This window comes from Suricata suricatta, chromosome 8 (assembly GCF_006229205.1).
Source record: "Suricata suricatta isolate VVHF042 chromosome 8, meerkat_22Aug2017_6uvM2_HiC, whole genome shotgun sequence".
Classification (NCBI taxonomy): Eukaryota; Metazoa; Chordata; class Mammalia; order Carnivora; family Herpestidae; genus Suricata; species Suricata suricatta.
This window is the reverse complement of record NC_043707.1, coordinates 47,652,457-47,679,109: the sequence shown is the minus strand read 5'-3', so window position 1 is coordinate 47,679,109 and position 26,653 is coordinate 47,652,457. Positions and strand designations below refer to the sequence as shown.

Below are 26,653 nucleotides of genomic sequence, written 5' to 3'. Positions count from 1 at the left end.
GAGATCCTGCTGATGACAAACCTTGAATCCCAGAGAACAAAGTGGCAGAGACATAACTGTTACATGCAGAGCCATATGGGAATTAAAATATGGCAGTTGAAGGAACCTGGGAATGTGAGACTTTTCTTGGGTGACAACAGGGATAAAGAACATGATAATGTTAGTCCTAGTAAATTTAAAGCAAATGCAGATGGAGAGTTACTGATGTTGGTGGTAAAGAAGGGGAAGGGGGCTGTCAGGGGCTTCCTCTTATAATCTCTGTTAAAGGAGAAGAAATTCTATGCAGTCAACCACATCTTCATCCCACATGAGGCAAGAAGAGTCAGAATTGTGCGGTCTTGGAATCTGCAGGTTTACTCATGACCCTCATTTCAGAAGAAAACTCACTCCAAATGTGTAGTTTCCATCTTGCCCCACACTGAGGGTTCAGGGAACCGAGGGGATCTGAGAAGGCACACTGAATGTGAGGAACCTCTCACCTGTGAGAAGGGACAAGGTCTATGGGATGTCTTCTAAAATGACAGGCCTACATAGTTTTTTTAATTGTATACTTTCAAAAAAGATTTTGTTTGTAAGTTATTACTACACCCAAGGTGAGACTCAAACTTATAACCCTGAGATGAAGAGCTACATATTCTACAGACTGAGTCAGCCAAGTGCCCCACAGTCTCATCCATTTTAGACAGTTACGAATTCAATATTTAGGGGCGCCTGGGTGGCTCAGTCGGTTAAACCTCTGACTTCGGCTCAGGTCAGATCTCACGTTCGTGGGTTCGAGCCCCGCATTGGGCTCTGTGCTGACAGCTAGCTCAGAGCCTGGAGCCTGTTTCTGGTTCTGTGTCATCTCCTCTCTCTGCCTCTCACCCTCTCATGCTCTCTCTCTGTATCAAAAATAAATAAAACATTAAAAAAAAAAGAATTCAATATTTAGGGGAGCCTAGGTGGCTCAATCAGTTGAGCATCTGACTCTTGATTTTGCCTCAGGTCATGATCTCAGGGTTGGTTCATGGGACTGAGCCCCACATCTGGCTCCACGCTGATAGCAAGGAGCCTGCTTGGGATTTTCTCTCTGCTCCTCCCCTCACTGGTCCTCTCTCTCTCTCAAAATAAACTTTTTAAAAACATGTATTAAAAATATTCAATCGTTATACTATCATCTTCCTTACTTCTACCATGCCCAATCTAATTTTTTTCATTAAGATAGTTGTTTACATTATTTTAAGATCTCGAATTTAGTAAGGCCAAAACTTGACTACCAATTTCCTAAAAATACCTAACAAACTCTATCTTCCCAGTCTTCTCCACGTCACTAAATTCAAATCTACATTCCATTTACCCTTAGTAACTTGAAAGCCAAAATTCTGGGTATTATTGGTACCGCTCTAACTCATATGACTCATACATCAGCAAATCCACATATCACAGTTTTAGGCATCAAATCTGAATTCAAAATACGTGTAGAATTTGATCACATCTTACTATGTCCGATGTTAGCACTCTACGCTAAGCCACTACTGGCTTGTCTAAATGACTGAAAACAGCTTTCTAATCTCCCATTTCTATCTTTGCCCCTCTTCAATCTCTCCTCACTACAGTGAGATCATTTAAAACAATAATCAGTCAAATCACTTCACTGCTCAAAAACTTGAGTGTCTTACTCAGACTAAAAGCCAGCATTCTTACAATGGCCTACAGAGAACTCAGTAAGTTGGCCCTTTCTGCCCCTCTGACCTCACCTGATACCAATCTTCCCCTTGTTCATTCCATTCAGACCATGTAGCTCCTCAAAGAAGTCAAGTATGCTACTGTCTCTGGCCTCTGGCAATTGCTTTCTCTCTATCTGAAACATGCTGCCCTCAAGGAGGTAGCTAAAATGGCAGAGAAGGGGGACTGAGATTTTCCTCATTCCTCAAACACAGCTGTATTGAAGTCAGGTCACTTGGAACACCCAGGAAATCGATCTGCGGCGTGGCAGAAGGATCTCCACAGTTGGAGGGAGATGGCTTGGTGGGATCGAGATGTGTGTATGTGAATTAGGAAAAATAAAATGGCACTGGCACGGAGGGGAGGGAACCCTTTCTGTGGAGAGACAAAAGGGAGAGAAAGAGAGAGGGACTCTAAAAGCGCGGCATTAAGTTAGCACAAGAGGAAAACCTCTCTGGAGATCATAGGCTGGGGAACAAGAAATACAGAGAGTGACAGCTACTTTTTTGCCAACAACCTTTGGAGCTGAAACTCAGGAGGTTCGGAAGTGTACTTTTCCCAGAGCAAAGCCAGGAGCCATGGCGTACTCCTGGGGAGGAGGGAGCCAGCCCTGGAATGTAGAGCCTGGTGTGGCGATCTCAGGGGTGCACTGGGAGAGTACTTTGGGAAGTGGGTTTATTGCCTCCCCAAGGACAAAAGACTGTGCAGGTGTCAGCCAAAGGCCTTTTATCAGTATAGGGGAGAGGCCCTACTCTGGGACAGGGGAGAGGAGCCACATGGAGCTAGATCCCTTAAGACTTCGGGTTTTGAATCCCAGCAGAGGGCCTAGAAGGCGCAGAAGTGCAGAGCAGGGCCTCGTCTGGTGAGGAGAGACTGGGGTGTCACCATTCCCCCGCCACACACACCAACATGGAAGACGTCAGAGAGCAGCACAGCGGCCCCAGTGGAGGGAAGATACGCTTGCACCAACCCCTACCCTCCGTGCCTAGCGATCTACTGGAGGGAGACTGACACTGAGCAAACCAGACGGCACAGCCACTGGTCTCAGGAAACAACAGACAACTGTTTAGGGTTTTTTTTTTTTTTTTCCTCTTATTCTTTTCTTTTTCTTTCTACTCTTCTTTTGTTCTTTTGGAATCAGATTCATAGTTTTTTATTTATTTTTGGTCAATTTTTAACCAATCTCTTTTGTTTGTTTGATCAGGCATTTTTATTTTATTCGTTTTCCACCTTTTCTCTACCTTCTTCTTTATTTTCCTTTCCCTTACTCGAGATTTAGCCTTATTATTTTGTTTGGTCATCTATTCTCTCCTTTCATCTTTCTCTTTTTATGGGATCAGGCTCTCCCCATCCCAACTTCTCCTTTTTTCCTCTAGAGTTATGACTTCGACGAACAAATCCAATCACACTTGGTTGAAGGTTCACGCACTCCACACTACAAGCAGGGAGGAGCTCTGTGGAGGACCGACCACTGGGACGGAGCAGCCAGAACACAACAAGAGTGCAACAACATACACCAAAACCACTTCCTGACGTGCAAGGCCCTGGACAGTGTACGACCCCTCTTTAATATAGTAGTTCTCACAGGAACAGGACACACAACAAGCTTTTAAAACACAAAACAGACAGAAACTTAACCTAAATGACAGAACAGGAGGAATTATTCCCCCAAAAGCTAGTTCAAGAAGAAATTACAGCCAAATGTCTCAAAACAGTTATATAAACAATAGATCTGAACAAGAATTTAGAATGATGGTCATAAGACTAATAGCTGGGCTTGAAAAAAGCACAGAAGACACAAGAGAAACTTGCTGCAGAGATCAAAGACCTAAGAACTAGTCACAATGAATTAAACAATGCTATAACTGAGCTACAAAATAAAGAAGGTACAGTGACAGCAGGGATGGAAGAAGCAGAGAAGAGAATAGATGAAACAGAAGATAAAAGTATGGAAAATAATAAAGCTGACATAGCTCCCCTGACTTGTCAGGCTGAAGCAGCACTGCCCCTATTCTTCCTTCAGTCTCTACTCAAAGCCCACCTCCTTGTGGAAGCCACTGGAAACCACCCAATGTAAAATAAAACCTACACAGCCACATGTTCACATACCCTGTCCCAATTTCCCGGCTTTATAGAGAAAAATACTCTACAACAATCAGCGTCTGATATATTTACTGTTTGACCCTGTCTATGAAAAATCAGGTCCTTATTGAGAGTGACTTAATTTTTTTCACAGAAACATACCAGGCCTAGCACTCAGTAGTCATGCAATTATTTGCTGAATGAATGACTATATAAGAATTGTCCAATTATAAGCCAAGGAGTGTAATCAGAATGATTTCATTTTTTTATAGAACTTTGTTGCAAGCAGGGGGAAATTAAAGAATACCCTCTGTTTTGCTTCATTTAACTTTCAATTAACTAATCCCTAATAAGTCTCATGTTCCACCAGATATGTCAACAATTTGTCAATATTATTTTTCAAATGACCTAACAATACCAAGTATATTAGAAGTGGTTCCATTTTTCCCTGGAAATATCCTCAGTCTTTATGCTTCAGTTAAACTAGCTACTACATAGCTGTCACTGCATCCACAATTCAACATTAACTTTCTTGGTTTAATAACATTTTTGTGGATCATATTCTCTAATAGTTCTCCAGGGAAAGGTGCATGGGAGGCAGTTTCTGAATACCTGCATGCCGAAAAATATATACATCTTACTCCCACATTAATAATTTTAGCGACTGGCTCAGTCAGTTAAGCAAAGTTAAGCCAACTTTGGCTCAGGTCATGATTTGTGGAGTTGAGTCCCGCATCAGGCTCTGTGCTGTCAGCTAGGAGCCTGGAGCTTGCTTTGGATTCTGTGTCTCCCTCTCTCTCTCTGCACCCCCCTCCTCATGCTCTGTCTCTGTCTCAAAAATGCATAAACATTAAAAAGTAATAATAGGGGCGCCTGGGTGGCTCAGTCAGTTAAGCCTCCGACTTCAGCTCAGGTCAGATCTGTCATTCGGGGGTTCGAGCCCCATGTCAGGCTCTGTGCTGACAGCTGGCTCAAAGCCTGGAGCCTGCTTCCGGTTCTGTGTCTCCCTCTCCCTCTGCCCCTCCCCCTCTCATGCTCTGTCTCTCTCTGTATCAAAAATAAATAAAACATTAAAAAAATTTTAATAATAATAATAATTTTGGCTATAAAAGGGTCGCCTGGCTGGCTCAGTCAGTGGAGCATGAGACTCTTGATCTTGGGGTTGTGAGCTTTAGCCCCATGTTGGGTACAGAGATCACTTAAAAATAAAAAAAATCTTTTATTTTTTTTTTAATGTTTATTTATTCTTCAGAGAGAGCGAGGGAGCAAGCATGGGGGAGGGACAATGAGAGGAGACACAGAAGATGAAGCAGGCTCCAGGCTCTGAGCTGTCAGCACAGAGCCCAACACGGGGCTCAAACTCACTGACTATGAGATCATGACCTGAGCTAAAGTCAGAAGCTTAACCGATTGAACCACCCAGGTGCCCCCTAAAAAAAAAATTTTTTTTTAAATAACAATTTAGCTATAGAAATAAGTTGAACATCCTTCCCTCTCAAGTCCCAACTTTTGAAATCACTGTTCCAGCATCTTCTATCTCCTGGAACTACTATATTTAAAGATCCTATTTAGATTTCTATTTCATTACATGTTGCCTACCTGGGAAACTTTGTTGATCTTCATTTTAATCTATAGCATACTGTCATGTTATGATGATATATACTTTTTTGTGAGTCTTTTTTAAAAATCAACATACTGGGCATTAAATGGGTCATTTCAGACTGGCAATGCAAGATTCTTAGGAGAATTTATTTGATCATTTCTTTTTAATTCATACTGGCTGGCTGTTGGATATCTTGTTGTCTTCTTTCTTTCTTTTTTTAATGTTTGTTTATTTTTGACTGGGCGGGGGGACAAGGGGAGGGTGGGAGACAGAGAATCCCAAGCACTGACAGTGCAGAGCCGATGTGGGGCTAGAACTCACAAACCACGAGATCATGACCTGAGCAAACGAGTCGGAGGCTTAACTGACTGAGCCCTCTGGTGCCCCTTGTCATTTTTTTTACCTGTTTTTTATTTTCTCTTTTTTTGCTCTATTTTCTAGGAGACTAAAATTTACCTACCAAACCTATTAATTTTTTATTTCAGCTATCATACTTCCAGGAGCTCTTTCTTCTTTTAATGAATTTCTTTTGCAAAGATTCTATCCTTGTTTTGTGGCCAATGGCTTGTCTTATCTTTCAGGATGTCATAATTTTGTTTGATTTTACATTTCCTTTTATTTCTTTATTATTTATGCTTTTCATGACCTTTTTTCAGTGTCTTGGTCTCTTTCATGTAGGTAGCTGTCAATCAGATGTGTACAACGGTAATGACTAATAAAGACTCATCTAACAAGACCAAATGTAGCTGGTGATGTTATTTAAACATCAAAGCTAGAATCTCTGAGATGATCTTGGCTTTACCCTCATGAGCATATAATGGTGCCACAGTTCTAAGCATCACATCCTAATTTGAGGAAGGAAAAAGCTAGAAAAGGGCAGATACCAGCAACATTTGTCCCTTTTATTTTTTTTTTAATTTTTTTTAATGTTTTTTATTTATTTTTGAGAGACAGAGTGCGAGCATGGGAAGGTCAGAGAAAGAGGGAGATACAGAATCTGAAGCAGGCTCCAGGCTCTGAGCTAGCTGTTGGCACAGAGCCTGATGCAGGGCTCGACCCCACGAACTGTGATATCATGACCTGAGCGAAAGCCGGACGCTTAACCGACTGAGCCACCCAGGCGTCCCCATTTGTCCCTTTTAGAAATTACACACTGAGCAGAATTCCATTTGAATTTTATGGACATAAACTGGATCAGAGCTAACCAAATGCCAGGAAAGCAGAGAAAGGAGATATTTAGCTTTTCCAGTCTCTATATTTGAAGCCAGGCAGGAGAGGGAAGAGTTAAGAATTCTCACAACAGCCCACAATGTATGGCAGATGGCAGATGAGGGTGGCTCTCCTCAAATACTGGATGATCCTTTCATCTGTTCACATTCAAATACACAGTAAAACTTTAGTTTGTGAACATAATTCGTTCAGGAAACATGCCTGTAATCCAAAGCACTCATATATCAAAGCAAACTGCAAGAATGAGTGCATTAGTTGTGATCATGTATTCGGCGTCACCTACTACATGTATTGCCAAGACATTGCTTGTTTATCAAGTTAAAATTTATTAGAAATGTTTGCTCGTCTTGTAGGGCGTTTGCAGAATAAATTACTCATAATCCAAGGTTTTACTGGACTTAAAAACTGCTTAGAGTTATGTGTGAGACAACTTATGAACTGGTTGGCTTGACTGAAGGCAATCTTTTTAATTAGAAATGAATCCCAAATGTCAATATTTAGAGGCCTCTTCTGATCACTTTCTCCAGAGAGTGAAAAGGTCTCTAATTCGGGGAGGTGGCGGGAGATCAAGAGTAAGACATTTAACCATCTAAGCCATCCAGGCACACGTTTTCCTTTTTGAGAACAATGTCCAAGGCCATAAAGCATAAAGAAAACCAAAGACCTCAATAAAATGTTTTTTAAAAGAGAGAGAAGAGAGAATGTATAGGTCACAATGTTAGTAATGGCTGAACGGTTACTGAGTACTTACTGTGCTAAGCACTTTATAGGTACAATTCTCATTCAATCCGTATAGCTAGCTTATAAAGTTGGCACTATATTATCTCTATTTAAAAGATACACAGACACACACATCAGAGTTCATCATCTTTATCCCTATAATATGTAGCAATTATCTTTAAAAGGAGGTGGGGGAGACCCAAAACTATAATTATATACTATGTAAATCAATGATTATGTAATGAGACTAATGTTTTTTGATAAACTAAAGATTTAACATAAGAATCTAAGAAAAGTTCAACCTATCAAATTTTTACGACCAAGAGTGCTGAAATGTGCTACCTGATAAAACTGTACCTGGCACCTCAGGCTATATGCTAAAGATACGATTTACAGGAGACTTCAGGTCACATGGTATCAGGAGGGGCTAGAGACAGGTCATATTCTACATGAGGGAGCTCCAATAAAAACTCTAGGCACCCAGGGTCAGATGAGCCTCCTTATTGGCCATGTTCCATGCATACTACATGATTGCTGAGAAGAGTCAGTTATGTCCAAGACGCCACTGAGAGAAAACTGGAAGCCCCACATCTGGAACACTCCTAGACTCTCTGTACCAGGTGTCTTTCCCTTGAATGATTTTAATCTGTATCCTTTCATTATAATAAATGTAACCATGAGTATAACAACTTTCAGTGAGTTCTAACAATTCCAGTAAATTACTGAATCTGATGGTAGACTAGAACTTGCAGTGGGTGTCAGAAGGGTGGTTTGGGGGCTCCTCAAATTCTGTATTTGGTGTCAAAAGTGAGGGGGCACTTATGGATTGTTCTCTAACTTCACAGTTGGTATCAGAAATGGGATTCATTAGAATGATCCTGACTGACTAAAACATGTGGTTTGGGAAAAGGAAGGATGAGAGGACAGGGCTTTATGAACTTCTGATTCCTAGATGACTACCTAGTGACTCATGACATGGAGCTGCACCTGAAATTACTAGAGGTAAGTTACTGATGGAAGTTAGAAAGGTGGACCCAACTCCCTAGGAGTTGATTCACTGGATAAATAAGGAAATGCAAACTAATAAGAAGCAAGCTAATTATGCAATCCTTTCCTTACTGATTTTGTAGTAGCTAAAATGGAAGTGTATTAGGACAGTTCTTGATACTCACCACACAAAGCTTAGGTTTCAGCTAGTCTGAACTATGGCCACTAGTAGCTTTGGGCCGCTCCAAAGGGAAAAAGTATGCTGGGAAAACAGAGAGAAAGTACCTTTATGACCTCTAATCAAAGAATGTAGTCCAGGCTGAGGAAAAGAGAAAACCAATAAACTAATGAAATCAGAGATTATAATATAAAGGAATGTCTCATTTTGTAGACTGATGTTTCCTGAAGCTACTAAAATACTGTGAGAGTGATTACCTAGAGGCAACACCACTGGTTTTGAATGGTGCAGAACAGAAGAACAATGTCTGAATTGATGGAGGACCAACAACTCACTGCCACAACCATGGTGAACAACCACAGATGGCAATGCATAATCCAGACACACAGGAGGTCATTCCCAAGGACACAGCTAGTCCAGCGGACTAGATAAATGACTCCATAAAGTTTGTTGGCCCTGAAATGGAGGACTGTCCTTCTACTATAAATGCCAAGTGGAATTTCCCAGAAGAAATGGCTGACATGCTTCTTTTGCAAGTCATGCTGGACTGGCATTATCAAGACCAGGATATTCACCTACTGGGCACGCCTCTTACTGAGGTCATAGTAAATACTGTGATTAAGAGGGACTCTTCCATGGGCACCCCATGTAACTTTACCACTGCAAAAATCTAGCAGCGATCTGAAAAGCCTTAACAGATTTACTGTCTCAGATTTCCATTATGCATCTTATAGATGCTAAGATAATTAGAGAGATTCATAAAAAAATAAAGACAAAGGGGAGAGTCAAGGGATTTAACATAGCAGGATGAAAATCTACAGATGGCTATTCAAAAATGGGATGAATAAAGCAGACATTGAGAGAGCTGAAACAAAGATCTTGATTTAGCATGACTAGAGGTTGGATTCACCAATGAGAGCTACTGTTGCTCCCCAACATTAAAAAACCCTAAAGAACTCTGCTGTATTTACCCCAGTTTAGAGAAAATTTAAAAGCCAGAGGACAAAGAGGACAATGAAAAACCTGATTTGGAATGCCAGAGGCAACTGTCCTATTAATTAATCAAACTGAAGACAGAAGGAGAGGCCAGGTTCTTCTGCTCAACCCCTAACTAGAGAACAATGGCAATATGCACTTGTGTGGGTAAAATAACCAAGGGATGGATAAGAGACATTTCTGGGACTCCTTAACATGACAGCCCAATGCGCTCTAACTAAAATCTGTCAAAGTCCTAATGGGGACTTAGAATTAGACTGGGTGGAGTGGCAATAGTTAAAAGGATGAAGGTTAAAAAAAAAAACTGGATGAAAACTAGAATATCTGAACAGATGGTCTGTGAAGTGGTTACATCTCCTTTACATGAATGTATTATTGGGATGGATATTGTGTCTGACTGGAATTATAAAATAGAAAGCAAATAAATTCACCTTAAGGCCAGGCTTAAATAGGCATGCTAAAATGGGAACCACTGAAACTGTCTGAGCCACAGAAATTTGAGACAGTATCTGATACCTGGTGGACAAAGAGATGACCACTCTAATGACAAATTATAAGCTAGAGTGCTGGTACCGATGAATTACCTGAACAGTGACAATGGGGACGCAGCCTGTGAAAAAAGTGGATGGCTCATCAAGACTAACAGTAGACTATTAAAATTTGAATAAAGTAGTGCCCCCACAACATCAGCAGTCCCAGGTATGACTTAAATACAAGAAAAGGAAACATACAGCAGGCTGTAAGAGAGTGATACCCGGTGACTGATCCTGCAAATGTGTTTTTCACTGCTTCAATCTAAAAGAGTAAAGGAAAAAAAAAAAAAAAAAAAAAGCAAAAGCCAAGAACTATTTTCCTTCACATCAAAGAACCCCAATTTATAATTTACATTTAGCATATGCCACGGGGTTATTTTAATTTACCAGCTTACTGGTATAGTGTGGTTAGAAGGGATATACTATCTTGATGATGCCATGACAATATCACAAACTAAAGATAAATCAGGCAGAGGTGACCTAATGCAACAAGGACACACATGACCAAAAGCTTTTGATAAATCCAACAGGTCCAAGGACCTGACCAAACTGGTGAAATTCTTAGGAATAACCTAAGCAGGTGCCACCCTTGACACTACACAGGAGAAGAAAAATCATTTTTGCTACCTATCCCTAGAACTAAACAAGACACCTAACATTTGGTTGCCATATTTAAATTTGGAAGGACACATATTCCATATCTGGGAATGGTTAGGAGTACCAATCAATACAGCTATCCAAAAAAGGCTGTATATGAATGGGATGCTCAACAAAGGCAGGCCATGTCTGAACGACCAAAAAAACAGTCTCTCTCCCAATGCTCTTAGGCCCCTATGATCCAGTTAGACATGACTCGGGGAGTGTCAGCAACACACACTTATGTAGCCTAGAGCTTACAGCAAAAGCCTGGGAGTACCACTTTGCAACAACCATTGGGATTTTGGACCAGAAAATTTCTGAATACCACAGTAAAATATATGCCATTTGACAGAAAATTACTAGCTTACTGTTGGACATTAATGGAGATTGATTCTATGACTGACGGACATAAAATAATCCTGCAACCTGAAATACCCATAATATCTTGGGTGATGGAGGAACACTCTAGTAAGGAAGGCAGTGCCCAGAAGACTTCTGTATTAAATAGAAATGCTTTGTGAAGAACACGCAACCAGCAGGATGCAAAGAGGTATTTATTATATTATGAGCAAATAGGCTCTTTTCCCCTAAGTATGACTCTGAAATCACGCAAGTTGCTAAATCCTAGACTCAAGGGTGTTGGCCTATGAATAGCTCTCTAATAACCAAAAAAGAGCTGCTTGATTGTCAACTACGCTTCAAAACTAAATAATAAATTTAAAGAAAGAGCATACAAACTGCTTGGTTTATGGATAGCAGTTCCAAGGTAAGCAGACAGCATCCTGTTTAGAAGACCACCACTCTAATTAAAGATGGTAATGACAAATCATATCAGTGAGCTGAACTGCATGCTGTTTTCCCATTAGGGTTCTTACTGAACTCTGTAGTTGATATCAAAAGTAAGGGTGGTCTTGGGGGTTGTCTCCCAAATTTGTACAGATGATGAAGAGAAAAGACTCAAGTATGACTCAATACTATAAACTATGGTGAACACTTGAAACTGGTGATGGGGCACCAGTAAAGGGTATTTTAAAAGTGGGCGGGGAGGAAGTGGACTGGCTCAGTTGGTAGCAGTGCAACTCTTGATCTTGGGGTTGTGAGTTTGAGCCCCACGTTGGGTATAGACATTACATAAAAATAAAATCTTTTTAAAAAATCTTAAAATTAAATAGTTTAATGGGTATGGAGGGACTCTATTTTAGCAAAATAATCCTGGCAGCAATGTGGACACGATGAATTTGACAAGGTAAAAAAAACTCAGAGCTGAGAGACCAACTCTAAGTGTGTTGTAGTAACAGGAACCTAGGGTCTTAAGTCCAATGACATGGGTTCTGTATTAGTCTATCCTGGAAAAAATACAGTGTGAACTAAAGAAAAGGGAGAGGGGCACCTGGATGGCTCAGTCGGTTAAGTGTCCAACTTCAGCTCAGGTCATGATCTCATAGTTCGTGAGTTTGAGCCCTGTGTCGCGGGCTCTTTGCTGACAGCTCAGGGCCTGGATGGAGTCTGCTTTGGATTCTGTGTTTCCATCTCTCTGCCTCTCCCCAGTTCGCACTCTGTCTCTCTCAAAATAAAACAAAAGAGAGGAAAAAAAAAAAAAAAGAAGAAAAGGGAGAAAACATTCAAGAAATACTTAGGACTTGAAATAGTGGCAAAGGAAAAATGATAAAGGAAAAAGAATGACCAGCCAGGGTTAAACTCTGAAGAAGAGACTGTGGAAGCTATTCTTTCTTACGAAAAAGGATGCCATCTTCCTTCTCTTTTTTCTTCTCACCAACAATTTGAAAAGCCCTAAGTAACCCAAGACCTCAAAGATCTGACTGCAGCTTTGGGAATGGTAATCTAATGACTCACTGAGATTACTACAAAACAAATGGCAAAATTTGGCCCCGAGGTGAAGGCATCCACAAGATTAGTCACTTTAAGTGAAACATTAACCAACCTACAGGTAAGATGAAATTTGGCAACAAATTAAGACACAAAAGTCTAAAGCAGCAATTCTAAACAAATGTTCTGTATAACAGTGAATGATAATTTAAAAAAGAACAAAGATCATTACTTTTATGTGGTCAAGTGTGAAACATTCCATATACTATAGACATGGTCTATATTCTATATACTATATGGAAGAAAGTGAGCATATGGCCTTAAAATAATTTAAAAAAGAACAAAGATCATTACTTTTATGTGGTCAAGTGTGAAACATTCCATATACTATAGACATGGTCTATATTCTATATACTATATGGAAGAAAGTGAGCATATGGCCTTAAAACAGATCCAACACCGTGTTCAAACCCAGGCTCTACTCCTTATGGCGAGACCGTGCACAGATTCCTAAAGCTTTTTGGAAACAGGCTCCCTCGCCTTTAAATCAGTTGCGACGCCAGTACCAACACTTCATGGGCAGTTGGTATGAACTAAACAAACACGCAGCATTTAGAAAAGTGCCTCACACAAAGTACTGACGCAGTAATTGTTAGCTATTAGAATTAACATATTCCCTCTTTAAGAGGATTCTAATGAGTTCCAATGAACCTAAGGAATTAAAAGCACTAAGACATCCTACAGTTAAGAAACCCATTTCAACGTAGTTAATCCAACTTAACCTACCCTTTTTTGGCAGGAGATTCATAAAACCTATTTCTATTATTACAGCAGAAGTGTTATAAGAACACTTGACTGGGGCACCTGGGTAGCTCAGTTGGTTAAGTGTCTGACTTCAGCTCAGGTCATGATCTCACGGTTTGTGAGTTTAAGCCTCACATCGGGCTCTGCACTGACCGTACAGAGCCTGCTTGGGATTCTCTTTCTCCCTCTCTCTCTGTCTCTCCCCAACTCATACTCTCTCTCTCTCTCAAAATCAATAAGTAAACCTGAAAGGAAGGAAGGAAGGAAGGAAAATAAATGCTGGACTATAGGTAAGCAAGACCATATTTTAAACTATAATATAATTTAATAGAAAATGGGAAATTTGCTGGAGGACTGTTATACTCCTGACTAGAATTTCAGTACATTTCAAGAATAGTTCGAATCTAATAGACTGGTTATAAGTGAATACTATTCTGAGGGTATAACAGGATTGAAATAGAAAACTATGCAATAAAGAGTTAGTAACTATGCTTACTTAGATACTCAAGCAATTTGCAAAAAACCAAGGGATTTATAACATGAAACCAGTAGAATTATCCTTTGATGTTAAAATGTATATCAGTTGGCCACACTCACAAGAAGATTACCTTTTAAGATTATAGCCCAGAGCCTAAATACCACAGTCTACTTGAAAAAAAAACTCATCTGAACCAGAGGCAAAGCAAATAAAAGAAATAATGCAACTCCTTTCTTGCAAACCCAAATGTAATGAAACATTTTTAACAAATATTCATTAATATAATTAGATATGAATGTGAAAACCATTAAATAATCAAAAACATACCTGCTGTAAGAAATAAAATATATAAGATATTGAGAATAAAATACTAACAAAATTATGAAATATTTAGAATAGTTAATTTTACAATGCATTTTTATAGTACTTCTTGTTAAACAATGATGATTTCTGTACCTATGTTCTTTGTGTTCCAATAGCTGACAGTCTCTACATGTCAATCTATCACATGTTTCACAGAAAAGTTTCAACTGTTCTTGTTTATGTACGGGGCAGAAAACAGGGCGCTGACCAGATGCTCCAACAGACTCTGTAGTAAAATAAAACATACATTTTTAAACTAAACAAAGAGTTCATCTACCTTTCTAAATTCTTATTATTTATGTCCAAAGCATATAAAGAATAAGTAGAAATGCTATAAGGTAAAAGAGGAAGATTCATAGTAGATCAATCATTAAAAGTGCTTCTATTCTTACCTGAGACATCTTCTTTCTTCCTGATCAAGTGATCTTTAGTGAATTTTACTCTCTGATGTGCTTCAATACATGTCTTACACAGCCACTCTCCACATTCTACACAAAAGCCAACTGCACTTGCATTGTCTTCACAACTAGTACATACCTAAAAGTGGAAATAAACACTAATCTACATCAAATTTACAAAATATAAATCCACAGAAACTGTGACTTGCTCTCAAATATACTACCTAGAATAAAATTTTTTGTTATCCATTTATCTCCAATAAATTCCTTTCCTTCCATACCAAGCATTTCACATGAGTAAATCTAAGTCTCAGAACACAAAAATAATATATAAGTAATGTCTTTCCATCTCATTCAATTAGGTATGAGGGTACAGAACAGAATAAGAATCGTTTACTTTCAACTGGAAAAATAGAACTATAGCTGAAATACCCTAAATTATGTAACTATCTGAACATATGTTTCTCATAATTTACATTCCAGTATCAAGATAAGAGCATAAAGAAAAATTGAGAAGCATACCTGTTCTGATTTCTCATCAGAACTGCTAGGAGCTTCAGATGTATCTTTCACAAAATAATTATCCACAAGGTCTATCTGTCTGCATTCTTGGCGGCATACTGGGCACCGTATTACACCAACTAGAACACAAGACAACAACATTAGAAAATATTCTTCAGGAAAAAAATAAGGAACTTGTGCATGATGCCCATATGTAAAGCATTCACTTTTATGTCACAGACAAGACCAAAGAAATGAACATTAAGAGCCGAATAAAATAATCTACTGGGTTATTCCATTTGGGGAAAATAATACCCTACTTAGGAAGAGAAAACAAGCATTAATATAAAAAAAAATCTAAAAGTGCCTTATTACAACATGTGTTGGCCGAATAATGGCTCCCAAAGATATCAAGATCCTAATCCTCAGGATGTGTCTTGTCACTTTATAGAGCAAAGGCGACTTTGTAGATATGATTAAATTAAGATTCTTGAGATGGGAATATGCTGTCCCGGAGTATTTGGTGGGCCCTAAATGTGATCTTATAAAACGAAGACATGGGCACCTGGGTGGCTCAGTCAGTCGAGTGTCTGACTTCAGCTCAGGTCATGATCTCACAGTTCATGAGTTCAAGCCTTCTGTTGGGCTCTGTGCTAACAGCTCAGAGTCCGGAAGCTGCTATGGATTATGTGTCTCCCTCGCTCTCTTTCTTTTCCCCTTCTCCCTCTTGCCTCTCTCACTCTCTCTCTCAAAAATGAACATTAAAAAAATAGTAAAATGATTAGAGTACAGAGAAGTGGAAGATGGCTAGTGATGGACGCAGAGAAAGGATTAATGTGCTTTAGGGACGAAGCAATAAGCCAAGAAATACAAGTGGCCACTGTAAGGGGAAATAGACAAAGAAATGAATTTTCTCCCTCAGAGACTCTGCAAGGTACTAGACCTGATGATACACTGACTCCAGCAGATATTCTGATTGTAGCCTAGTAAAACTGATTTCAAACGTTAGCCTCCAAAATAGTACAAAATTAAAATGTATGTTATTTTAAGCCACCAAGTTTATGGCAATTTTGTTACAGTAGCAACAGAAATACATAATCTATCATCTTATAAATTCTGCTTGGTTCAGAATTATTTGAATTCACTTTCATGTGGGAAGAAAAATCACATGTGCTTGAACTTCCTAGTGTTCTAGTATCTATCAGAAGAAATAAACCTACTTGGTCAATGCATGGAAGTTAAAGTTAAAACTAAAAAATAGCAACATGGTCAACACAACAAACTAATTAGGTGTCATCCATAAAACTGAGGATACAGTATAAATGACACAATCCTCACTTTCAAGAAAGGGTGCAAGAGTAGTAAGTAATTTTATAGCTTTACAGCACACACAACTATAGAAAGTACCACACGTTGACTAGGATGTAAATGAGAGTCCACAAGAGTTGAGAGGACAAATTTCAGAACCTTATATTGCAGTTCTAATAGAAAACAGAAACAAATAGTGTCATTCTAAAATAAAAGTAGAAATCTCAAGTCTCCCAGTACACATATACACTGTTTAAACAAATTCAAAGTTATATATTTGAAAACAAAACTTAGTTCTTATAATACACAGCGCACAAGGTCCTCTCAGAAGAAATACATAAAAACAGTTTTTCAAATCAAAGGAAGAAATAGTATGGTGAAAAGGAACAGAAAGGATATGAATATTTCCACATTTAAGAGAGCATAAATTACAAACCTTTCAAAAAACAGAGTATAATAAAACTATAAAGGAGATAAGTACAAGTTAATTGTAAGGCAAAAATATGGGAGCAACTAATTTCTTACAATAAATTTTCACTTTAAAGGTCACACATATATGGTCTTGAAAATTTCACATTGTTACTAGTGTGCAGGAAAGTTTACTTTGCTGACCCTGGTTCCTCAAATCCTTATATTCATAAGGAAAGCCTATCTCTAATACGGACCCTCAAATGGCTCCTATGAGGTGACCTCTAACTCTTGGAATATTCTGCCTGATAAGACTGCTTTTGTATGCCCGAGGCCTTGGGCCATGCTGTATTGTTTGACCTCAGAGAGTGACAGGGGTCTCAGTAGGCGGTAGGAGTTCTGTGGAGGATACACCCCTTGGTGACAAAGCCCCAAGAGAAACTTTAGACATGGGGGCTCAGGTAAGCTTTCCTGATTGGCAATACTCCTGCATATTGTCACACATAGTTACTCTAAAACTAAGCATCTCCCTGTGCAACTCCACTGAAAGGAGAGATCTTTAAGCTTGTGCCCATTTTCTCCTGGACTTTATTCCATGCATCTTTGCTAAGTTTAATCTATTTCCTCTTTCCCTGTAATAAAATGCAACCATGAAAATAACAGTTTTTCTGAATCCTGTGAGTCCTTCCAGTAAATCATGGAGTCTGAGGGTGATCTCAAACTCAACTAGGAAAGGAAGAAACAGTATGCAAACCAAGAATAGCAAAAGCAAAGTTCACAAATAGAGGGTGGGCTATACTTTTATAGTATAAAAGATAGAAAAATGTCTATATATACATATAGTTGAAGGATACAAAAGATGAGACATTCTGTTCTGAGCAAACTCAATATTATTAAAGTATCCCTTATACCTGTGTAAATGAATAATTTGTCTGAAGTCTGTTTTTTGAACTCACTAAAATAATTATCAGATTCTTAAAATTTCTACATTAATCTGGCAACCTAACATCACAGTTTATGACAATGAAAATTCATTGATTTCTTATCCAAAGCCTCCATTAAAATAATATTAAAGAATGTGGAAGATAAAAACAATATACAGGGGCATTTGGGTGGTTTAGTCAGTTGAGCATCTCACTCTTGACTTTGGCTCAAGTAATGAACCCAGGATTGTGGAAGAGAGCCCCACTTTGCACATACTGAGCATGCAGTCTGCTTAAGATTCTCTCTCTCTCCCCCCCTCCCTCCACCCCTCCACCCCTTTCTCTCACTCATTCTCTTGCTCTAAAATAAAAAATTATAGGGGCGCCTGGGTGGCTCAGTCAGTTAAGTGTCCAACTTCAGCTCAAGTCAAGATCTCCTCCACAGTTCGTGGGTTCAAGCCCCACATCAGGGTCTGTGCTGACAGCTCAGAGCCTGGAGCCTGCTTCGGACTCTGTGTCCCTCTCTCTCTCTCTCTCTGCCCCTCCCCTGCTCATGCTCCGCCTGTCTGTCTCTGTCTGTCTCTCTCTCTCTCTCTCTCTCTCTCTCTCTCTCAAAAATAAACATTAAGGGGCGCCTGGGTGGCTCAGTCGGTTAAGGCTCCGGCTTCGGCTCAGGTCAGATCTCACGTTCGTGGGTTCGAGCCTCGCATCAGGCTCTGTGCTGACAGCTAGCTCAGAGCCTGGAGCCTGCTTCAGATTCTGTGTCTCCTTCTCTCTGCCTCTCCCCCTCTCATGCTCTGTCTCTCTCTGTATCAAAAATAAATAAAACATTAAAAAATAAGTTAAAAAAAAACGTTAAAAATACTTTTTAAAAATATATACATACACATCCAAAAAGATTAAGGGAATAAAGTAGCAAAGCACACAAATCAATACCAATGCAGTTTCAAGAAATGTAGAGGCAAAAGGATATGAACACTGCAGAGGAAACCCAACAGGGAGTACACAAGGAGTGGAAAGATACATCTCAGAAAGGCTCTTACTTGCCATAAAGATTTTCAGACAAGCTTGGAATTTAGAATTTTGAGACATGAAAGAAGTTCCAATGAGAGAAGGAAATAAATTCAAGTCTGAAGACATCAGCAAACCCCTTTTCTAGGCTGACTACTTACACCTAAACGATTACCCAGCAGCCAAGGTGTCTTACCACCCACACAAGAGTTGAAGGTTCTCCAGGAATCTTTCTGCTATCTGCTTCTGTATTTGTTCAGTAAACTTAAAAAGTATATGAATGTTTACTTTGAACATGAAAGCCATTTTCCATTTGAGTTTATAAGTTTGCCCTTTTAATTAGTATAGATCAGAGGAGTGTGCTAACTCAATCACTGAGTGACTGTTGTCATGCTGAGTTTGGGTCATTATACAAAACTAAAACCCAAATTCCAAAGCCAAAGCTGCTGACCATTTTCCTGCACAATATCCCTAGAACTGATTTCATGACTCCAAAGTTCCAGTTCTGAGAGACCCTTTCAGGCCTTTTAGTTTATTTTTTAAATGCCAATTTACTAAAATGTATAATTATGGGGAAGACAAAGGAGGATTCTTTTTTTTTTAATTTTTAATGTTTTTTTATTTATATTTGATACAGAGAGAGACAGAGCATGAGAGGGGGAGGGGCAGAGAGAGAAGGAGACACAGAACCGGAAGCAGGCTCCAGGCTCTGAGCTCTCAGCACAGCTGACACAAACTGTGAGATCTGACCTGAGCTGAAGTAGGACCGAGCCACCCAGGCGCCCCGGATTCTTTTTAAAAGGCCAAATTATACAAGTCTACAAAGTAGTTTATCTCCACAGCATTAGGTGGAATTTAGTATTAATAAGTTGATTGTTGTGGACTTCCATTCAAGATGGATGACTAAGCAGACATGGAAAAACCAACTGAAATGGCTGAACACAGAAATAGCTAAGATATAACAAATTAAAATGTACTTTGAAAAATGTATAACTGAGTCCACAACCTAAAAGGCAAAACTGTGAAGTGCCAGAAACAAAAGGGAACTCAAGTTCAAGTGGTCAGGCATCAACTGATGCAAGTGGGACATAGGGGTTATAAGTGCCACTACTGGGAACAGGAAGTAAGACAAAGATTAAGGGGTGAACCTGAACAAGTTCAAGAAAGCCATGGGGCAGGCTTTGGGTGCCCTCAACCTAAAATCTTTCCCAGCTCTGGAGTCAGCCACAAGAAGTCAGAACACCAAATAAGCTTTAAACATAGACACATAAGCAAAGCTTGCGCTATCTGCACAGTACGCACAAAGGCCACATCAAGAAACTAGTAAGAAGTTTGTGTGGGAGCTTCCAGATTGGTGAACTCATCAAGGTTAAAGGAAAGGCACACTCAGAGCTTCCTGAGAGGGAAGCATGGCACCCCTTCCCACATACCTGGTCCTATGCATCTCTTCCTTCTGGCCATTGCGGTGTTATAACATTTTATACTAAACTGGAAATCTATCTAGTGCTGGATGACTATGGGGACGTCCATGATGCAAACCCTAGTCCTGCTTCATGTCTTGGCCCCAGTTTTCCTGGGACTTCAGAAACACTGAATGGAAGGGGCATGTAGGTGGCTCAGCTGGTTAAGCATCTGACTCTTGATCTCACTCCAGGTTATGATCTTGAAGTTCCTGAGTTTGGGCCCCAGATTCTGTCTCTGTCGCTCCCTTTCTCTCTCACACACACAAACTAAATAAACGAACTTATTAAAAAAAAAAAAAAACCTAAAAATGAAACACTGAATGCTAAATTTACTATGAATAGGAAGGAGCCCAAGAATGTCATTCCAACATACTGATCATCCTCCCCAGGACTGAAGTCAACATTTCTCTTCTGTTCCCTATCGATAGTTCAAGTTCTTATTTAGAACCTCTTCTTTAATCAACTCCAAACAAAATGTACATAAAACAGAAGTTATCATCTTTGCCTCATAATCTACTTCTCTTCCTGGGATTCCTAATTAGGTGAATTCACATATTCATTGAACAACAAAAAAGAAGTTTCTCTGAAACCTTACAAACACAAAACTATCTCATTAGAACACCTCCCAACCCAGGGCACAAGTGGGACATGACACCAATTGAAGACAGGCTCATATATAAAACTACAATGCATGAAAAAACCCAATACTATTATTAGAGTGAGTCAACCAACATAATAAAGCAAGAAATAACCACCTAACTCACAGAAAATAAAACAATCTGAAAAAGACTTTAAAATTCTTTGTAAAATATTCAGATAAAGGGACAAACAGAATCTATGAAATTAGAGCTAAAAAAGAATCAAAAAGAAATAAAATATAGTCATTGAAAACTCAAAACACAAGTAAAATAGTAAGAGAACTGAAAAGAAAATTAATCAAATAGAAGACAGATATGAAAAAAAATCACACAGAATTCAGCACAGAGCTAACGAAAGAAGGAACTACAAAAAAGACTAAGTTCAGAAAACTAAAGAACTAAATAAGAAACTCCAGTAGGTGTTGTCAAACTGAAGTTCTAGAAGTTCATGGAGGAAATGAGGTACAGATACTATTTAAAGAAGATAATGGCTGGGGTGCCTGGGTGACTCAGTCAGTTAAGTGTCCGCCTTCAGCTCAGGTCATGATCTTGCAGTCTGTGAGTTCGAGTCCCACATAGGGCTCTGGCTGACAGCTCAGAGCCTTGAGCCTACTTCAGATTCTGTATCTCCCTCTCTGCTCCTCCCCTGCTCGCTCAAAAGTAAATACACATTTTTTTTTAAGTTTAAAGAAGATAATGGCTGAGAATTTCAGAACTGAAGAAATGAGCCCTCAGACTGCAATACAAGTCCTGAACAGGATAAATAAAAATAAATCCACATCTAAACATAGCAAAGATGGAGAAAAAATTGTTAATAATTGCTATTATCACAAGATAATCAGACTGACAGCAGATCTCATTAGTAAAAAACAATACAAAAAGATAACAGGAATAATATCTTAAAAGCTTTTTAGAGAAAATAAATCAACTTAGCAATATATATCCTGATAGCTATTCAAGAGTAAAAGCAAATTACATTTTCAGAAATATAACAATACTGCTCATTGCTACAAGAATAAAGCATTAAATTGAACCATATAAAACTGCCAATTTTAGACCACTTATAACCTGCAAATATGGTAATTTTATACAGTTTAACCTACTACCAACTTTAAGAACATGGAAAAATAAAGAGGGGTGCCTGACTGGCTCAGTTAGTAGAGCATGCAACTCCTGATTTCGCAGTTTGGGTCCCACACTGGATATAGAGCTTACTTTGAAGGGGAGAATAAAAAGAACATGGAAAAATATTTAGAAGTAGGTGCAAAAAATACAGCAAAGTCATAAATAAACATTTTGGTATCTAAATATGCATGAGTTAAAAGTAAATATATACAGATATAAATATTAGTTTAGGAAGAATAAAAACATGAAATTAAAACACTGAACTACAATAATAATAGTCTATTATAATCAAACTATAGTTTGAAAAATCATTCTAAATACAATATGAGGAGAAAATTGAGTGATAAAATGTCAATTAAAAATAAGATATAATCTTGCCTTAGCAAAAATAAGTGAGGGCATCAAAATTCAAATGTATAAAATACAGTCAAGTTGCTGGGAAGAGAAATAGCTGTGCAAACTTTCTTAGCCAGCCAATAACAAGTGTCTGAAGTTTAAGACTGCAGTTTGGTACAATGTTTAAGTGTGTTCTCTAAAGACCACATTTTTTGAAAACAGCAAACTGTTCTAAAACAGCAGGAATTCTAGGAACCTCTACTGGCTGCCACCATTTTTTCAGTTTGATTCACAAAAATTGGCTGACAAGCCTACTGGGAAAATAAGAATTCTTTGCTACCACATCACCCCTGTCTTATGTTTCCCAGACCAACTTTGATCTACCCTGCACTTCTGCCCTCACCCCAGTGAGAATTTTAATCTGTCTGAGAATGAAGGTTGTACTGAGGACAAAAAACAATCATGATCAAATAATATTTAAATTTGCATTAATACAAAGTTTTACTGTTAGGCTAGTTAGTATTTATTCTGAAATTCTCATATATTACTTCAGTTAATGCTCATATCACTTCTGTAAAACAGGTTCAATTACTATCCCCAAGCTTCAGAGAAATCAGGTAATGTTCTCAAGGCCATAGGACAATGTAAATGGAGGAGACGGGGAAGATCGGAAACCACAATATATGAATCTACAACCCATGCCCTTAAAACCTATGTTAAAGAAGCTCTCTAACTAAAAGCCTGATCCATTAGTAACAAAATAATTAAGGCTAAACTAAGATAGTTAGAACTATAGAGGATAAATTAGAAACAGTATCAATTGCTTAATGAATGTCTCCATGGTGGAGAGGTAGTAGTTACAGCAAAGGAAAAATTAGAAATTCTAGATGATTCACAAGTTTCTGACATGGGTAATTCATGGATAATTACGCAATTAATTACGCAATTAATTTCTCTCAAAATGAGAGAAAAGTAATTTTAGCCAGAATGCAATTAATAAGTTTTGGACAGACTGTGTTTAACCTGCATAGTTCTGCAGTTGAAGCATGTAGAAAAGAACTATCAGCATATAACTAGGTAAAATCTGAAGCATAGTTATGATTACCAAGGGAGAACAGGATCAAAAGAGTACAGTGCCCTTCACTATACCAATACTGTGGTCAAGCAGAAGAAAAGGAGTTCACAGATTTAGCACAGAGATTTCAACATTTACAACTACAAATCCCAAGAAGCACATTTTACATTAAAAGCTAGTAAGAGGCGCCTGGCTGGCTTAGTCAGCGGAGCTTGAGCCTCTTGGTCTCAGGGTTTTGAGTTCAAGTACCATATTGGGTGTAGAGATTACTTAAAACTTGGGGCACCTAGGTGGCTCAGTAGGTTAAGTGTCTGACTCTTGATTTCGGTTCAGGTTATGATCTCACAGTTTATGGGTTCGAGCTCGTGTCAGCACAGAGCCTGCTTGGAATTCTCTCTTTGCCCCTACCCTGCGCGCGAACGCTCTCTCTCACAAAAGAAATAAACAAACATTAAAAAATGTTTCTAATAAAATCCTAAAAGAAAAAACAACAGTACAAATACACACATGTATAAGCTGAAATCAGTGAGACTCAAACACGACTCAACTACTTTTCCTGTTGTTCTCCTTTTGGGGGGTAAGGGTCAGCTATGTTTTCTATTAACCAGTCATGATTAACTTATCATCACTTTACTAATTTACTTTTAAAATTATATTCTATCTCTGAACGTCAGTTAACTCCTAGCATGATCTAACACTTTTTTTTTAAAATATAAGTTCCATACCTAATGTGGGGCTTAAATTCACCACCCTAAGATCAAGAGTTGTATGCTCTACCTACTGAAACAGCCAGGCACCCCAACCCAATACTCTTTTTATCCACCCCTACCTTCTCTTTCCCATACCCTAGAGTGGTTAGTCCAAACCTTTAATCATCAACTCCCATCTCCTTTCCTTTAGAAAATAATTATGAAAAAAAAAAGAGATACATTTTCAGGTGAAGAAGGGAGTAGAAGAGAATTTGCACCTATGGCCTCTAATTACATAAGTGGGAGGCCAGATCAAGTAATGAGAGTGAGAGGGTTGTGAGCAGAGTGCTGTAACACTTGAATAATCCAGGGAACAGGAAAAACAGGCTAGAAAGAATATTATCAGATAACATCAAGAGTCCCAAGTTTGAAAGGCATAACCATTCCTAAGGCTAATTCATCTTTCCATCATGAACCTATCTCCTGTTCAGCTCTATTCCTTCCCTGTTCACACTCGATAATCAAGACTCAGAGCATAGGAAGTACTACATATGTGCTGAAAGGAAGGCAAAAAAAATAAGGACTAGATTCTGAAAAAAGGGATCACTGATCTTTTCCTATAAAATTTTAGAGCAATGGAGATAGCAGAAAGATTCTATTATGAGTATGGGGGAGTTGGGAAATATGGAATATTGAATTTGTTACCCATTCTTACAAAAAATTGGCAATGAAGAGAAGGAAAGACAAGGATTTGCTGCTAAAAGGCAGAATAAGGAAAATTGCTTACTATAGGGAAAATTGGAGATATTATGTAGAAAATAACTGAAATAATTCATTTATAAACAAATTGGCTTAACACCTACAAAAGAATACCATACAGTAATATGTATTTAAATTATGCTGGTAAGTATCCAGCCAATTTCCATAAGTCAAATGTAAGAATGGCTTGAAATCATGGTTAGATATGGCCACAATGTACATGTATGATCATGTAAGACCAGACATTGATTATCAAACATAATGGAATACAGGGGCACCTAGGTGGCTCAGTCAGTTAAGTATCTGACTCTTGATTTTGGCTGAGGTCATGACCTTACAGTTTGTGAGTTTGAGACCCATGTCCCATGCTTGGGATTCTCTCTCTCCCTGTCTCTCTCTCTCTGCCCTTCTCCGATACACACAGGTGTGCTCTCTCCCTCAAAATAAATAAATAAACTTTAAAAAGTAATAAAATATATTTAGGAAATGCATGAAGCATATATGTTATAAAGCTTCTTGGTATTATTTAAGCTTAATTCTTAAGTATATCAGTCTTTAAAATTCAAAAACCTTGTAGAGGCACTTGTGTGGCTCAGTTGGTTAAGCATCCAACTCTTGATTTTGGTTCAGGTCAATTTCTCATGATTTGTGGGATCAAGCCCTATGTGGGGCTCTGTGCTGTCAGCAGATTGGGATTCTCTCTTTCTCCCTCTCTCTCTGCCCCTCCTTAACCCACACTCACTCTCTCGCTATCAAAAATAAATAAATAACTTTAAAAACTTTTTTAGAAACCTTGTAGGGGCTCCTGGTTGGTTCAGTCAGTAGAGCATACAACTCTTGATCTTGGGGTCATGAATTTGAGTTCCACGTTGCATGTGGAGCCTACTTGAAAGTAAAGTATTTTTTAAATCCAAAAACCTCATATAATCAGAAAATTATGAGTAAGTCCATTAAGAAATATATCATTATGACTGCAAATTAAATACCAAAAAACAAACACCAAAAGTTTTTTTATTTTTTTTCCAAAATATTTTCAATATTAACAGAAACTTCTATAAAAATAACATTTTTTAACTGGTGAATGGGCAAGTTATACAGACTGCTGGCTATTTAAAAAAATGTAATATGAAACAAGACAGTTTAGCCAGTAACTTATTAAGAATGAATTTTAGGGGCGTGTGGGTAGCTGAGTCGGTTGAGCATCCAACTCCAGCTCAGGTCATGATCTCACAGTTCATGGGTTTGAGCACCGTGTTGGGCTCTGTGCTGACAAGCTCAGAGCCTGGAGTCTGCTTCTGATTCTGTGCGTGTGTCTCTCTCTCTGCCCCTCCCCTGCTCATGATCTGTATCTCAAAAATAAATAAATGTTAAAAAAATTTTATAATGATTTTTAATCCATCGATTGACAAATGGATAAAGATGTGGTTTATATATACAATGGAATACTACTTGGCAATGAGAAAGAATGAAATCTGGCCATCTGTAGCAACATGGATGGAACTGGAGGGTATTATGCTAAGTGAAATAAGTCAGTCAGAGAAAGACAGATACCATATATTTTCACTCATGTGGATCTTGAGAAACTTAACAGAAGACCATGGGGGAAGGGAAGGGGAAAAAAGTTACAGAGGAAGGGAGGCAAACTATAAGAGACTCTTAAATACTGAGAACAAACTGAGGGTTGATAGGGGATGGAAAAGAGGGGAAGTGGGTGATGGGCATGGAGGAGGTCAACTGTTGGGATGAGCATTGGGTGTTGTATGAAAACCAATTTGACAGTAAATTATATTTTAAAAAGAATGAGGGGGCTCTCTCCACATGGCCAGTGGGTTGGTGGAGTCTGTGAGTGTGAGCTTAAGCCCGAAATAAAGCCCT

General features: G+C 38.6%; 1 protein-coding gene across 1 annotated transcript in view; it reads right to left on the bottom strand.

The window, feature by feature from the left end:
* The window catches only part of TRIM33 (tripartite motif containing 33), a gene marked incomplete at its 5' end in the record, with an annotated part of 120,481 nt that overhangs the window by 53,588 nt on the left and 40,240 nt on the right, over positions 1-26,653 (bottom strand). The window contains 3 exons of the mRNA XM_029945786.1: positions 14,238-14,370; positions 14,537-14,681; positions 15,065-15,183. Of these exons, the coding sequence (XP_029801646.1) occupies positions 14,238-14,370; positions 14,537-14,681; positions 15,065-15,183 (397 nt within the window). The remainder of the gene's footprint in view (positions 1-14,237; positions 14,371-14,536; positions 14,682-15,064; positions 15,184-26,653) is intronic.